We start from the raw sequence: 17,330 nt of genomic DNA, 5'->3' as shown, positions 1-17,330 counted from the left end.
AAATTATGGAAACGCCTCCTAAGTGTGCTGGCTCAACATGTTTGCCTAGACTAAGCGCATTGTTGCACTGAATTTGAGGAGAATCATCAAGGCAACTTTACCTAATACCTGTTTGCTTGCCTGCTTGCCTGCATGCTGGTTCACTGGATGGCTGCTGCCTCGATTGCAGTGCCCGGGTTGTCGATGTGTTGGTGTGGCGTACGAATGAGCATACGCTACCAGTTGGTTATCTCCATTCCGTAGTATTGCTTACAATAATACTGGCATCTTGCTATTGTTGTAGTTGTTATTAGCATTGTACGCAGCCGTTGCTTCCGCCACTCTGCGCCTCCACCACCAATAGCACAACAAATACAAACAGCTTCGTCATCGGGGTAGTCGCTGTCGGCTTGGTAGTGAGCTCAGTTACAGGCCATTATTTGATTTTGTTTGTTGACGGTTGCGACAACGACAACGACAACGACAACGATTCGAGTGTGCTGCTCGATGCCAGCACCGTCGATACGAAACGCAAAACGAGTTTGGTGAAACGAGTCCGATAATTTACACGCAAGCGTCGCCGCAGCAGCTACGGCAGCAACGGGAGCAGCTGCCGTATTGGCAGCATCGGTAGCAACACAACGGTAGCAGCGGCACCACCAGTAACAGTGGCTATCACAAACGCAGAAGCGGTGGCAGTTAATTGGCATTCGCCTACTTGCAAAGCATACCTACGCGTGGACGCGCAATAACCCCGTCGCCAAAGTAGCACCGATCGGTTCGGAGTGCAGTGAATAAACCGCGGTCGCATCAATGTCCTATCCGGTTCCGATTGCCTGCGAGATCTTACACTTAGCCGTGGATTAATTCGCAAGCCACACGCCACGTCGAAACGGTTCAAATAATAGCTTCAGCCTACAAGCCGAACTGGCGGAGCAGTACTGTGAAATTGGGTGTGAATTCGTACGATCGAACTGCAAAAGTATTGAAAATTATTTCAAATTATTGAAAATGTAAAAACGAATTTTTATGCGAGTTCCAAGTGTGTTGTGAATTGAGTTAAACAAAGGGAGATTGTCTAAATATTCGAAATCGTATTTAAATTCACAGCTAAAAGTGTCCATGAGAAATGAAGTGTGGTGTCCTTTCATCAGCTGGAAATCGACACAATCGATCCAATTGATTTTTTATTGTGTTTAATAAACTAAATGCAAATTTGTAAAGTTTTTGTGCTATAATTGACACATGTATGTATGTATGTGTGTATTTTACATTTAACTTCAAATCGGCGTGAGAAGTTCGAGAGCATAGCGGATTTGTAGTTATTGTTATTGCTTTTGTTACACTTACCGCCGCTAAAAATTGCAAAACATTCGTGGCCTGGAATAGTATGCGAATTTGTTCACAGTGGATTCAACGAATAAAATGGCCGTTGGACCGACGGAGGGCAAGCAACCTCCCTCAGAGACATTCTCGCCCACACACCAGATTATAGCACCGAGTCCGATCTTGGCAGTGCCAACGCTCGCCTTCTCCGCCGCACAAGTGGAAATTGTCTGCAAAACGCTGGAGGACTCGGGGGACATAGAGCGTTTGGCGCGCTTCCTCTGGAGTCTACCGGTGGCCTTGCCGAATATGCATGAAATATTGAATTGTGAAGCCGTACTCAGGGCGCGAGCGGTTGTTGCGTATCACGTCGGAAATTTCAGGTGAGACAAATTTTCATAAATACAGACATAAATACCAGCAATTTAAATTAAAAACAAGAAAAAACGTTAACTCGGCTGCACCGAAGCTAATATACCCTTCACAGATGCATTTCTTTCAGTAACTATGTGTTCAGTTTGTATGGAAGCTACATACATATATGCTATAGTAATCTGATCTGAACATTTTTTTCGGAGATTATGTTGTTACCTTAAGCAGTAATCCATGTCAAATTTCGTGAAAATACCACGTCAAATGCAAAAGTGTTCCATACAAGCCCTTGATTACGATCGTTCGGTTTGTATGGCAGCTATATGCTATAGTGAGCCGATCTGAACAATTTCTTCCGATATTATATTATTTCTATGCACAACAACTCATTTTCGTGAAGGTATATCGTCAAATGAGGAAGTTTCCCATGCAAGCATTTGATTCCGATCATTCAGTTTGTATGGTAGCTACATATATGCTATATTTAACCGATCTGAACAATTTCTTCGAAGATTACATTGTTGCTTTAGAAAATAATCTATACCAAATTTCGTGAAGATATGTACATTGTCAAATGTGAAAATTTTCCATACAAGAACTTGATTCCGATCGTTCAGTTTATATGGCAGCTATATGTTATAGTGGTCCGATATCAGCAGTTCCGACAAATGAGCAGCTTCTTGAAGAGAAAATGACGTTTGCAAAATTTCAAAAGGATATCTTAAAAACTGAGGGACTAGTTCGTATATATACAGACAGACGGACGGACAGATGGACAGACAGGCAGACGGACATGGCTAAATCGACTCAGCTCAACATACTGATCATTTATATACTTTATAGAGTGTCCGACGCTTCGTTCTGGGTGTTACAATCTTCGTGACAAACTTAATATACCCTGTTCAGGGTATAATTAAATACACCTTCTAATGAGGGCATAAAAATTTAATATTTTGAATGTCTGAATATTAGATATATTATAGTTGCCATACATTTTCGTGCTTTGCAGTACGGCATCTCCCTATGAAGTAATTTTTGCAATGATATAAAAAATGCATATTAAATCTCTTGTTGTTGTTATTGATCTCCATTATATTTCTATACTTTTAATGAATGTGAAACATTATTATAACCATATGTGACCTGGTCTACGGAAAGGGGGCTTAGGTGTCAAAAAATCAATTTTCACTTTTTAGTTGATTCGGATGGAAGATGAGATGATGAGATGCTTTTTTACGTGATAGAATCCAAAAAGTTTTCGCACGTTAGCTCCCTTTTCGTAGACCAGGTCACAAATTGTGATCAAAATGAGAAGAGAAATTAAGCCGAGTTGATTTTAAATATTCGCCTCACGAGAGATTGGTCTGCTTAAACGTAATCTAGACTGAATGTAGTAGTGATGTGCGCACTAACACACCGCAGGATCTGTGAAGATCTAAAAAAACCGAATAACAGTCGCTCTTTGAATGACACTGTTAAAGGAGCTGTGAAAGTTTGTGACAAAAAAGTACTCGGAAATTGTAAATAAAATGAAAAATATTTAGTTATTTTATTATTTATTTTGTCGCCTTCTAAGTAATCCCCACCACACGTAATATGCCTATGCCAACGCCTTTTCCAGTCCTCGAAACACTTTTCATAAGCACTTTTTGAGATGGCCTTCAGCTCCTTTAGCAAATTTTGTTTTATGTATATCTTCGATCGACTGAAAACTGGTTCCACGGAGCGGCAATTTCAGTTTGAGGAACAAAAACAAAAAAAATACACGAATCCAAATCTGGTGAATTCAGTGGTTGATCGATAGTATACTCTCCGTTTTAGGCTTTAAATTCGTTCACAATCAGCTTAATGGGGAAGAGTCGAGAAATTAGGAATCTGAATCATCGGTTGCATTTATGTTATAGTTGTTCGATATGGCCGATTCCAACAAGTGATCGATAGAATAATAAAAAGCACTTACATATTGAATTTCATTCAGATATCTCAAAAACTAATGAAAAATTTTAAATAAACCTTGAAAGCAAAACTGCTCCTCGCTCGCTCGTAACAGGTTTCATACCAATAGTTTCTTAACAAAGTTGTTCAGAATGATCCGTAGAACAATTTCCGCATTTGCAATTTTACCACTCTTTTGGCAAATTTAAATCGACTCGGACATCTCCCATAACTGGACAGATGTTTTCATTATTATTTTCATATATAATCAGTTCCTATAACCGGACATGAGTAGGTTCGAATGACCGCACACGGTGACCATTTAGGTAATTTTTCGTTCAAATTATCTGTGATCACAGGCAAGATTTGATATAATTTGTCAAGAAAGTTTCTGAGGTGTTCGAACAAAAGCGATTTTTACAAAATATCTTATATAATGTTTGGTGTTTTTTCTCGAGAGAAATTGATTTAAATTTACAAGACATCTTATTAAAAGCCATAGCAAAAACCCATTTTCGCCCTAAATCTTGTACACTTTTGACACAATTTTTGCCCGAATTGGAGTTTTTAAATACCATTTTTGAAAATTTGTACAACTCTTTATCTTTTATAATAAATTTTGTAAAAAAATTTGGTGAAGTATTTTTCTGAATATTAAAAAACAGCGAAGATCGTTTTTCCCCCCCCCCCCCTAGCTACGCCACTGTATGGTCAACAGGCAAGATTTCATATAATTTGTCAAGAAAACTGTGTAGGCGATTTTTGAAATTCTTATTAATGTTTGGTGTTTTTCGAGTTGTTTAACAAAAATAAAATGGTCACAGCAAAGTTTGCGGTGGCTCAACGGAAACTAATGGTAAAATGGGCATTCATTCACTCTGGCTGACATTGGCTCATATTTATTAGTTCAATAGAAATATAGTCCTGAGCTCCAGCTTCTGGTACTGGTTTTACAAAAACACTGCGACGGTGAGTGTCCGGTTCTGAGGAATTTCAATGTATATGGATTATATATGAGCAAAATTATTCTAACCAGAAAACTAAGAACCGTTTGATAATTTTTTTAAGTTAAAAAACTTTCAGCGTTGCTGTTGCGGAGATATTTTACTTATGCATATGTACATATATTTGTACGTTTATGCTGCAAGCAAATATCCGCATAAATTTCCAAGCTGGTAGCAGTCGCGAACATATTGTTTTCCAAATATCCGTCTTTTTGAATTTTACAAACCCTGCTCAAGTGCCACAATGAAAGGAATTCGACTGTAAGTTAAACATTTTGTGGACGGATGAGGTGACACTTGATACTCGCACCAGAAGCGGAGCCAGAGGCAAAAGGCGGAATATGAACCAGCAGCGCAGCAGCACTTCGCTGTCTACAAAATAAGCCCGACATATGCAGATTAGAACGAAATGATCGCGTGTTTTGCTGAACTTGCCAGTAATCAGAATATAATGGATTTAAATTAATAAACAATGCTATTAATTTACTAATTAAGATTCTTTAGAGAATTGCCTTGGAGCAGAGAAATCTCGAAAATCGTTGCCACAACATTGCACAGCTTTCCTCGTTGACAATGAAGACAACCATTTCGGCGCATGGCGAACAATGGGACGACCGTCGCCACCGCATTTGCGGGATAGGTCGGATCTAATGGCTGATCATTTGTGAGCATTAAACGCTTTTTGCTCCAGCTTTGGAAGCACACAATTCGCAAACCACAGATGCTTGGCTTTTGAGGAGAGTCACTCACGAGGCGGAAGTAGTTGGGACTCATTGTTCAACAATTAAAATAATTGAATATTGCCCCATTATAATACGACAACAATACGTTGGAAATTAACTTCAGGACTACTCTAATTACTTAAGCATTCCTATGAATTGCGCGTGCATAATCATGTATGTGTGTGTGTGTGTGAACATGAATATGCAATGAGGGGCATTCAAGCTGTTTGTGTTCCTTATTTGTTTTAAGCGCAAATCAATTTGCTTGTAAATACTATACATCACAGTGGTGGCTAGATTTATGATCGCCCTTGATGCTAAGTGATGTGTAGGTTTTTATGCCGAGATTGGCAATAGTTGCCAATTTGACATGGATTTTGATCAAAGCCACTGTACTAAGTTACAGTAAGAGTGTTTATCAAAATAACGGCGTCATTATATTTGTCTTGCTATAAATGAGCTTCCGAAAAACACTGTTCTGCTTACCGCTGCACGCTCTTTAGCTATTAAAATGCAAATAAGAACATTGGCGATGAAGTCTCGAAAGTATCCAAGTATCGGTCTGTCTTTTGAAAATGAAACTATGTTTTCTGCAGATATGGGAATAAAATATTTTTGAGAATTTCGGTATGCATAAGAAATGGCGATATCTCTCAGCTATCCTAATAATTATGCTGGAAACTATTGCCGTCAATATGCAGTCATTTAGAAAGTTTGACGACCACATTAACTTCGGTTGCACTGAAGCTAGAATAGCCTTTAAAAATAAAAAAAGTCTCCGTACAAGAATTTGATCCTGATCGTTTAGTTTGTACAGCAGCTACATTAGAGTGATTCAAAAAAAAATTTTTTTTTTTTCGTTTGGTACTCGGAAAAATAGGTTCCTAGACACCTCTAAGAAAGCCTCTTCAAACATGAGTTTTAATTGTACCTGGTCCTCCTAATACAGTTTTCTATTTTTCTTATTATCAGATAGAAAAAATTTTATCTCGCTTCCAACTACTTGAAAAAATATCTTGTTTCTTATTTTCTAGGAAATTGAATGCTCTCATAATAATTTTTTTTTTCGATTGAGTTATATAACAAAATTCATCTGAAAAAAAATATTATGAATGATGAAAATAGATTAAAATTTCAAAAAAACAATAATCAAAAAAAAACTTTTTTTTTTCTTTAACTGTTAATATCTTTTAAACGTTTGGGTTTACGAAAAAATCGTGGTGACCGTTTTTGTAGAGCATTCAATTTCCTACAAAATCTAAGGAACAAGATATTTTTTCAAGTAGTTGGAAGCGAGATATAAATTTTTCTATCTGATAATAAGAAAAAAATAGAAAACTGTATGTTGGAGGACCTTCCCGTTAAAATTAAAAACTCATGTTTGAAGAGGCTTTCTTAGAGGTGTCTAGGAACCTATTTTTCCGAGTACCAAACGAAAAAAAAAAATTTTTTTTTGAATCACCCTAAGCTGTATGCTGTAGTGGTCCGATATCGGCGGTTTCGACAAATGAACAGCTTTTTGGGAGGGGAAAAGGATGTATGCAAATTTTCGGATTGATGTCTCACCGTGTTCAGGGTATAATAATAAATTTCCACACTAAAATATTGCCAATTGAAAGTAATCTTATCTGGTAATAAAATTGACTCTTAGTTGGCAATAAATATTATCTGTGAAAACGGTGGACGATTGAGTTCCCTTCCCTTGTGACTTCCACAAGCCTACTTCTTACTGTTCTACAACAACTATTAAACATGTTTCCCCTCTCATTTGAAGATATATGACAACGACTGGATATTTATTAATATACTTCTAGAACCAATGTGATAATAAAATAAATAGACAGCCGAAGGCCCTTGTTGCTAGCGCTGCTAAATATTTATTTGTTAAATAATTTATTATTGTACAAATTTCTTAAAAAAAAAAAAAAATAATAATAATAATAAAATAAAAATATGAAACTGACAATTTACTACAAAACTTTACTTATGCATCTTTTGTAGTAAATTGTGTATCGAATTGCAAAGGCATATCGAGATAATAACAGCGTTGAATGAAATTCGATATTTAACAAAACCAAAATGAACTCGAAAAAACTGCTCCTAAATGTACCTTAAATTACCTGACTATACCCACAACATGGTAGACTTACGGCACCAGATAGTAACAAATTTATTAATATACATACATACAATTAATTTTTAAATATGATTCGAAAGCAATTTAAAATTATAGGTGATAAAAGAAGGTGTCAACAACAGACTTATGGCAAACTTCCTTGAAAGCTCATCAAAAATACTTGAGCTAAATGCGACAATCTCCCGCAGAGTGACGTCCTAGCAGGGGGTGAGTCTGCCACATTCGCCAAAATTGTTTCGGCGACAATAAAATATTGAGTTTGAATGTGCACTTATATACTAACGTATGTAGATATGTATGTATGTATGAGTTTAAGGGTGGATCATTCCATTTTTTTTTTTTTTGTATATATGAATAAAGGATTAATGCCAAATATTCAACTTATGATATTATATTAGCCTTGATATTTATATACATATGTAGCAACTCGCTCCAAATATAAATCAAATCATTTGGGATATGTCTTATTCCGTTGAACATAACTCTAACAATATTTTACCAGTCGACTTTGGTACATAATGGATGGAAGCTTGCCAATGTTAGCCGACGGTAATCAATTCAAGGAACTTGAACTCTTACGGCAAGGGATCTTAAAGTGTTGTCTTAAGATCTACTAAAGTGTTAATATGTTCTCCTCCATATTTAGAATGCGTCGATCAATGAGAGATATCTCATCAGAGTCTGCATGCTTCAAAAAGCTTCCAAAATAAGTGCTGAGCTTTATTTTTTTTTTTTTTTGATTAAACTATCCGACTTCTCATCGTGCCATTACAAATTTTAAAATTTGCATATTTGTTGCAATATATTTACCGTTCTGTTTCCTGTTATGTGACAGGTAGCAGAAGTTAAAAGAATTCAGTTTTCTGATCAGTGCTGCAATTTGTTTAGTTGAAGAATTAAAAAAAAAAAATACACTTTTTAATTTCACAAGCGAAAACATGTAATGTCGAAAACATTTTTTTTCATTATTAGCTTTAATCTATGGTTCTGACAGTTGCTTTTCTTGAAACTGAGTCAAATGGACTGACGAAATACATAATATTGTTATACATACAAACATATATCAGGAGTTATTGTATACCTCAATACTGTACTGTCCAACTATACTGTCCATTTGGATTGGTTTACAAAAGTAGAAGTATAAAATGTAAATGTAATGATTGAATATTTACAACCTCTTAATCTCTTCCCACAATTAGACGTTTAACTCGGAAGGAATATCGCTAATTCTATTCTGGTTAAGGTCAAATGCAATCTCGAGCATTGCCTTAAGGTCGAATAGGTACAGAGTGATAACTTTTGCTCGATAAAATTTTTAAATTCTGCCATAGCAGATCTCAAATCCTAATGCCTTCGTTATAGTGTTGCGAGAGATATGCGAAATGGTTAACACACGTAATAACTGTAAATAAAATTTTTTATGTTTAAGTATATTTTTACATTTGACTAATTAGTTACGAATGTTCTTTATAATTTATTGCACATCAATGATATTTTCCTTTCTTTGCAGGGAGCTTTATGCAATAATAGAAAATCATAAATTTACAAAAGCCTCTTATGGCAAATTACAAGCAATGTGGCTCGAAGCCCACTACATTGAAGCGGAAAAATTGCGCGGCCGATCACTAGGTATGTAGCTACCGTAGTTATAATTATAAATTAATGGATGATGTGTCATTTTATCATTAATGCTTTTCTAATATCCACTGTGAAACAATTTGTTTTTAATATTTTGATAATCAGCAAAAGTAAAGTTTTGAAAACTCGAACCTCATAGCGTTGAAGTTGTTCGGTAGTACACTGGAAAGTACAGAAATTCTAATTTACTTAAAATGGTCAACAACTTTTCATGCGTTAGGGTCCGTCTTGCAGTCTTTAAACTACTTAACTGGACCTACATATGTAAATGGCTAGTTCTCCACTTTTCTACCAGTTTCCGATTGCTTTTTTTGTTGTATTGATTTCATCTGTTTGATATTTACCTCTTTGTTGGTAATTTTTTATTGTGACAAATTCAAAACAGCTAAAAAGAACAAAATCTTTGAAATTTTGAAAAACTACTTAAAAGATAGTTTTAGACATTTAACATTCATAATCGATTGTACTATATTAACAAAACAAACAATCACTAGCCGAATCCACCCCAATCAACATAGCATTTACTCCATGGAAGATCGACGAACACACCTCGAGGACGAATCAACACGAACACAAATTAAAATGCTTTATTCAGTAAATAAATTCCAAAAATTTAACAGAGTTATATACTACTAGCTGACCCCGCAGCCGTTGTCCTGCGTGAAATTATGTGTTTTGAAATGAAAAAAAGTTGAAATTAAATTGTGTCGAAAATGATTTATTTTCGATTTTTCTAGATTTTTTTAATGTAGCGCAGCTTAATAAACATAATTTTTTGATTTCTGTTCTGGTGCGTAAATATACAAAGATTTGAAAACATAATAAAAACATGACATTTCCTTGTGTCCTGTTGATTGTCAACGCAAAGGCAATTTTCCCTGAGACGCAAATGGTGCTGGAGCAATCACCGGGTTCCATTACTCGGCGAATGAATATTGGAAACATTCCCACTGGATAATTTACGGTTTCGTCTTCCTTATCAAGGGGATCGATCGATTTATTTGAGCGCAAACCTCCCGGAACTTGACTTTGAATCTTCCAGTTTAAATCACTAACATCGGTAATTTTGGCAGCTAAAATTGCGCGTGCACTCAAGCAATTGAAGTTACGATAATTTGGCCAATGTTCGGATAAATATTCGTGATGAGTTCATCTTCCGTTGAAGTGAATTGACAAAAGGGAGGTGGAATTGATATCAAACCACTGGCAGTATCAACCGATATTTGCCAATTCTTAGCGAATACAATGTAAAATGTCATCGGCAATGCCATTTTTCGTATCCCATAATTAACGCGAATTTGAAGGCTGTTATGTCGAAATGATCTTCGCGAAAAGTATGCGAACTTCAGTGGCATGCGAAGTACTATCGCATTGTCCTTCGTCTGTTTCCAGTGATTATCATGTTCCAGCAAATGCTACTGCTGGCATGCTTCTTAAAAAGTTGCACACACTGTACCTTTCACAATACGCAATGACTTAAATGAAGTTGAACCGCGAGACGCACAATAGTCGGAAAACTTTCATGAATTGCAAAAGTAAATATCCTACAAAGCGCTTTATTACAGTTCACGTATCGACCGTATCGTTCAAGACCAGTAACCGCCATGTTGCTTTCTTTGGTGACGTACTTGCAAACGTATTTGATCGATTTCATCAATCTGCAATATTCAACATTGACATGAGTTTTGAATGTGAATTAGACAAAAGTGGAGAATATGGTACGATACATGTGTTGTCAACTTCGATGCGTTGTTAACGTCGATATTCACGCCTCTAAAAGCTAAATGTTCTGCCATTGTCGCCTGGTGAGCGACGCCGATACAGTGAATATCCATCATTTCCCATTTCCGTTTCCCAAAGAAAAGCACTTGGATAGTGTTTTGTGCATTTATTGTCAGACATACAAACCAAAGTAGGATTGTAAGGTTCGCAAGGTCCATGAACCATATTGGTTTTCACCACTTCGTATAATTCTGGATCTATCTCTGAATAAGGAATTGCCGCTGAAATGATTTCATCAATTTGATCTGGTGTAATCACCATCCGCATCCAAAGAAGAATGTGTGTGTGCGGCAAATCTCTTTTTTGCTACTCAACAGAATACATTCAGCATCTAACAGCACCATATATACCTTAGGTTGCTTCAAGATAAAGACCGTCAAACATCGCAGCTATTGTTTACGTGCTGTGATGTCGTTACGATCGCTAGCTGATTGACCGCGATCCATAATTCCGCACGTATGTATGTCATCGCATTTTGGGAGTAATTCTTGCATTTCCTTGGGCTGCCTTACGTTGATGGCAAAAAGAATGCCGACCGATATTACGGCGACCTCTTTGTGGCTTCGTAACAAATTTCAATATGCAATTGATCATATTGTGTGAAACACACATAAAGTTTTCACTGAATAATTTTCAATAATTTTTCCTTTGGATAGCCGAAATAAAAAAGCAAGCGACCGCAATTGAACGATTCAAATAATTTACGAATCAAAATATTGAAAAGCAAAACAAACAAAAATTGAAAAAATGTGTATGGAAAATGTTACTCTTTGGAATTGTCCAATTTTCCGACTTCTCCTCATGAAAAGTATAAGGTATTTTGTTTCTAAGCCTTTCCCAATCCACAAAAAACAATCTTTAAAAACTTCATCATGATTGGTTCAACCGTTCTCTTAGTGTTACTAACAAACAAACATTCATTTTTATATAACGTTGGTATGGGGAATAGAAAAGGACTGTTTTTAGGGGTTGTCCGGAAATTATTCGAATTTTTCTCGCCGTAAAAACCATCTTTGAACTTCAACGAACATTTAAGAAAAATAATTAGCCAAATTGGTCCAGGCGTTATTGAGTTATGAGCGTAAATAGTACATTTTGACGATTAATTTTTATTTATATAGATTTCCCAAATATACTACTTACATTTGTTACCAAAACAGGCGAGAAAATTTCTTGCCGCCCCGTAACATATGTACAAGTATTGGGAAAGGATATGAAGCATCATCTCATAAAGAAACATTTTGACGGTTTGCATCTGTTTTGAAGATTTAAACTCAACAACGATCCGAAGCAAGCATCGCCAGTCTTTAAGTATTGACTTAATGATCAAAGCCAAAAAGCTTAATGATCCAATGATCCAGCCCAAAGTCACGATTAAAATCCAAAAAAGTCAATGAGAGATCAGAAAAAAACGCAGTAGCATCAAAAAAGACAAGAAATAGTTAGAGCTATACTCAAAAAGGTGTCTGGCGACGAAGAAGATTTTTATACTCTTGCAACATGTTGCTACGGAGTATAACAATTTTGTACGCATAACGGTTGTATGTATCACCTACAACTAATAGAGATAGTTATAGGTTATATATATATATATGTATATAAATGTATATATACATATATGTATATATATATACATATATCAATGATCAGATGATGAAGAGATAAGTTGAAACCCGGTTGTCTCTTTGTCTGTTTGTCCGTCCGTCCGTCCGTTTGTGCAAGCTGTATATCGTAAAGAAACTTGTTACACATGTTGCTTGGTAAAAATGGAGGATGAGTTCGCCATTAAACGAAAACCGTTAAAGTTTCATAACTAACATTTATATTATTCAAAATATTCGCGATTAAAAATTCAAAAATTTGTATTAAAACACATGGTATTTCTCAATGTTTAACTAAATATTTTTCACTTTGTATATTGAAAGGTGAATTTTGTCCATTTCATCTCCTTCAAAATAATCCCCTCCCGCTGCAATACACTTATGCCAATGAATTTTCCAGTCATCATAGCACTTGGAAAAATCCTCCGTCGTGATGGCCATCACAGCCCTCTTTGATTCAGCTTTTATATCCACAATTGAGTCAAAGCGGTGTCCTCGAAATGGTCATGTGAATTTGCTGAATAGCCAGTAGTTACACGAAGGTAAATCAGGCGAATGCGGTGGTTGCGGCACGATATTAGTTGAAAATGTGGCGAAATGATCACGAATAACCAATGCAGTATGAGATGGTGCATTATCGCATTTCTTTGTTCAATAAATTCAGACATAGTAAAAATCGAAGAATTCACTTTTAGAGCCTCACAAAACGACGCGTATCACAAATTCTAAGGAATATTCTGAGGTGAAATTTAGCATAGATGTCACTAACAGTACTACCAACTTACAGAAAAAAAATTTATCGATTCGAAAAACACGCGAAGTATAAATTAAAAATTCACCTTTCAATTTGATCACACATTAAACCTTGAAATAAGTTCACATTTCCCTTTTATTTTGTTATTTTTTAGCTAAATTTACTAATTTAAAAATCACTTAGCACTCTCATGGCTGAAAAGGTTAGAGTGTTTACAATTATGAGGAAAACCAGCTTTGCCACATCTTAAAAACCAAATATGAAGGATTTTTCTACGACAGCGTTTTCTTTGTTTGTACTTTCATGTGATTTTTTTTTAACTATAAAAAAATTCTTTCCAACATTTTTCAAGTTGTAACTGAAGTACTTCGGCTTGGTACTCCTTTCTCCGTTGGCGGCAATCTAAAAAAATAATCCTGATTCAGACAAGACCCGGTGTAACCTAAGTAGTTTATTATATATAATATAATATTACTTATTTGTTTATTATATTTAAATGAGAAACTATCAATTTACATAAAAAGAAGGAATTTTAGCGAAAATGAGAATATATATATATATAATATAATTAAATGAATTTAAATTGAAAAAAGTGCATAAAGTGTGTTAAAAATAGTGAAATAGCTTGTTGAAATGTTCAAATTTTGGGAATTTTCGAACTTTAAAGTCGAATATCTCGTAAACTAAGCGTTTGCGGTCACTGTCAGTGACATCTGTGTCGAATGTCACATCAAAATAATCATTAGTGTTTAGTAAACGCTTGTCTTTCTGAAGTTCAAAAAGTGCATTCGGCGATTTTTACGATGAGTGAAATTATTCAACAAAGAAGTTCCTTTAAATTTTGTGTGCGGAATCAAATTTCTGGTGAAAACGTTCAGAATGTTTAAAAGGCCTTCGGTGATAATTGTTTGTCGCGAGTAAGTGTTTTTGATTATTCAAAGAGGGCCGAGAACGCGTTGACGATGAACCACGTCCAGGACGGCCATCAGCATCAACTGATGATCAACATGTCAATAAAATAAAAGAATCGGTTCTTGAGTATGCACGATTAATTTCAGAGATCTTACTGTCATTGTTGGATTATCGGAAGGATCAGTGAAAACCATTTTGAACGATCATTTGAACCTAATAAAAGTGAAGCACGATTGGTTCCAAATTAAATAAATTCTTCCAAAAACACCATCGCGTTAATGTCTGTGAAACAATGTTTTCCGACTACCACAATGTCATGAAACGTATTATTGCGGCCAATTAGTCTTGGATATATACATACATATATGTTTACGACCCAGGGATCGTCTGTTTCAGCTGAATATCGTGGCAAAAGTGAGCCGAAGCCGAAAAACCACGTCAAAGCAGGTTAAAATTCAATGTTATGTTGAAAATGGGGCCCACACCTTGCCAAGAAAGGTACTCCCAAACCATGATACTTACACCTTCATATTTTACTGTTTTAAATATGTATTTCGGCTGGTATTCGGTATTTTAATTTTTCAAAAACGTCTTTCATCACTTTTATAATTTTGAATGACTGAAAAAGCTTTGCGAATAAAAAGTGCCGAAATTGTAACTAAAACGGTAAGCTAAGCGAAAAAGTCATTTCATGTTTTCATGTTGACTTCCGACTCGAATGGACTTTAAAGTGAATCAAAAAAAAAAAAAAAATAGCGATGGAAAAAAATTATATCACATCAACAAAAGGGGTTCCAGAAGAATATGACCGCAACTGTAAACCTAAGCTAAAAAATTTGGAAATGTGGGTTCTAAACTATTTAAGCTTTTATAAACAAATTCGCTCAGAGCAAATTCCTTAAACACCCCTATCGATATTGTTAAAATGGATATAACGGTTGTGTTAAAAACTTCCAAAAGCACGATAAATTAATAAATAAATGCGTCAGAAACATAAAATTTTACATCCAAGAAGTATGGGGCGGCTCTATAGGAGCTGATGTCAAATTTGGACGATGTGCATTTGAAGTGTGTCAGCTTATGACCGAAAATTATCTAAGTATATCGTGCCAAAACTGTTCAAACCGTCAGGTATCGATTATCTATACGAACCCCGGACACTTTATAGAACATTTTATAGAAAATATCAATAAGGCTCTGAGAAATAATATAGAATTTCTGAGAGAATCCTTGTCTGATAATAATATGCCGTGTGTCAAAAATAGTTTGAATCGGATTAATAACTCCCTAAGTCCCCGTAAACCTAATAGAAAAATTTGCGAACTTCCATGCGAGACTTTATATCGCAAATATCGGTCAATACTTCTAACTAACTAATTGCTTATGAGGTACCTTATGAAACTATCTGTATCTCTATCTAAGTAACTTAATAAGGTACGAATTTAGTTTTAAGCTACTCAGTTTCGTCGAACAGTGAGTGTTCAATTATTTCGTAAATTATTATAACTATAAATGACTGCAAATAATAATAGAAGACTTATCCATCCTGCTGAATGGCAGTGAACGCACAACGCCAGGAAAAGGCGAACCCGATTCCCCAATCGATGACGATGGAGCAGACGTTCCATAGCCCGACCATGAAGAAGTTCGAATAGCAATTACCCGCCTAAAGAACAACAAAGCGGTGAATATAGTCGGACGAAAGCATGCCCAACGATTGGAATTTAAGTGCCCAATCCATAAAAAAGGAGACCCCACAATCTGCGCCAACTACCGTGGGATAAGTCTCCTCAACATCGCTTATAAGGTTCTATCGAGCGTATTGTGTGAAAGATTAAGGCCCACCGTCAACAAACTGATTGTACCTTATCAGTGTGGCTTTAGACTTGGCAAATCAACAACCGACCAGATATTCACCATGCGCCAAATCTTGGAAAAGACCCGTGAAAGGAGAATCGACACATACCACCTCTTCGTCGATTTCAAAGCTGCTTTCGACAGCACGAAAAGGAGATGTCTGAATTTGGTATCCCCGCAAAACTAATACGGCTGTGTAAACTGACGTTGAGCAAACGATGTTTCAGACAAGGCGACTCCCTATCGTGCGACTTCTTCAATCTGCTGCTGGAGAAAATTATTCGAGCTGCAGAACTTAATCGAGCAGGTACAATCTTTTATAAGAGTGTACAGCTGCTGGCGTAAGCCGATGATATTGATATCATCGGCCTCAACACGCGCGCCGTTAGTTCTGATTTCTCCAGGCTGGATAAGGAAGCACAGAAAATGGGTCTGGCAGTGAACGAGGGCAAGACGAAATATCTCCTGTCATCAAGCAGTCGTCGCATCCGTGACTTAGCTTCTACGTGCTCTCTCGACGAACAAAGACAAAATTCTCCAAGTGACTCGTCATCTCCGTCCTGCTATATGGTGCAGAGGCCTGGACGATGACAGCAACCGATGAGTCGACGTTACGGGTTTTCAAGAGAAAAGTTCTGCGAAAGATTTATGGTCCTTTGCCTATTGGCCACGGCGAATATCGCACTCGATGGAACGATGAGCTCTACGAGATATACGACGTCAATGTCGTAGTTCAGCGAATTAAAAGACAGCGGCTACGCTGGCTAGGTCATGTTGTCGGGATGGATGAAAACACTCCAGTTCTGAAAGTATTCGACGCAGTACCCGCCGGGGAAGCAGAGGAAGAGGAAGACCTCCACTCCGTTGGAAGGACCAGGTGAAGAGGGACCTGGCTACGCTTGGAATATCCAATTGGCGCCACGTAGCGAAAAGAACAAACGACTGGCGCGCTGTTGTTAACTCGGCTATAATCGCGTAAGCGGTGTCTACGCCAATTAAAAAGAAGAAGAATTATAGAAGCACCAATAAATAATTTTTGACAAAATGTTGGCTTCCCAAAACAAGTCGTTTTATGTGAAAAATGTATAATTCAGAGTGTCTTAAAAAATCGAGATTATTACCAAAAATTTTTTCTTCATCGATGATTACATCTATCTATAATGTCAAATATATTTGCTCTGTAGCGCCAAGGTTTTTTTTTGTGAGCACGTTCATGCAATGTTTGAACAGTATCAGATGTTGAAACAGTTTTAGATTATTCGAACTAAAATAAATAGGAAAATTTAATTCTTGCTTCCTAATGGTAGTTAG

The 17,330-nt window shown here is 36.3% G+C and overlaps 1 protein-coding gene across 1 annotated transcript in view; it reads left to right on the top strand.

Moving 5' to 3' along the window:
- Nucleotides 1-156: 156 nt before the first annotated feature.
- The window catches only part of LOC126755451 (protein Optix), a 38,214-nt gene continuing 21,040 nt past the window's right edge, over nucleotides 157-17,330 (top strand). The window contains exons 1-2 of the mRNA XM_050468028.1: nucleotides 157-1,688; nucleotides 8,986-9,104. Coding sequence (XP_050323985.1) covers nucleotides 1,405-1,688; nucleotides 8,986-9,104 — 403 coding nt within the window. The 5' untranslated portion in view covers nucleotides 157-1,404. The remainder of the gene's footprint in view (nucleotides 1,689-8,985; nucleotides 9,105-17,330) is intronic.

This window comes from Bactrocera neohumeralis, chromosome 4 (genome assembly GCF_024586455.1).
Source record: "Bactrocera neohumeralis isolate Rockhampton chromosome 4, APGP_CSIRO_Bneo_wtdbg2-racon-allhic-juicebox.fasta_v2, whole genome shotgun sequence".
Lineage (NCBI taxonomy): Eukaryota > Metazoa > Arthropoda > Insecta > Diptera > Tephritidae > Bactrocera > Bactrocera neohumeralis.
This window is presented reverse-complemented; position numbering and strand designations above follow the sequence as displayed.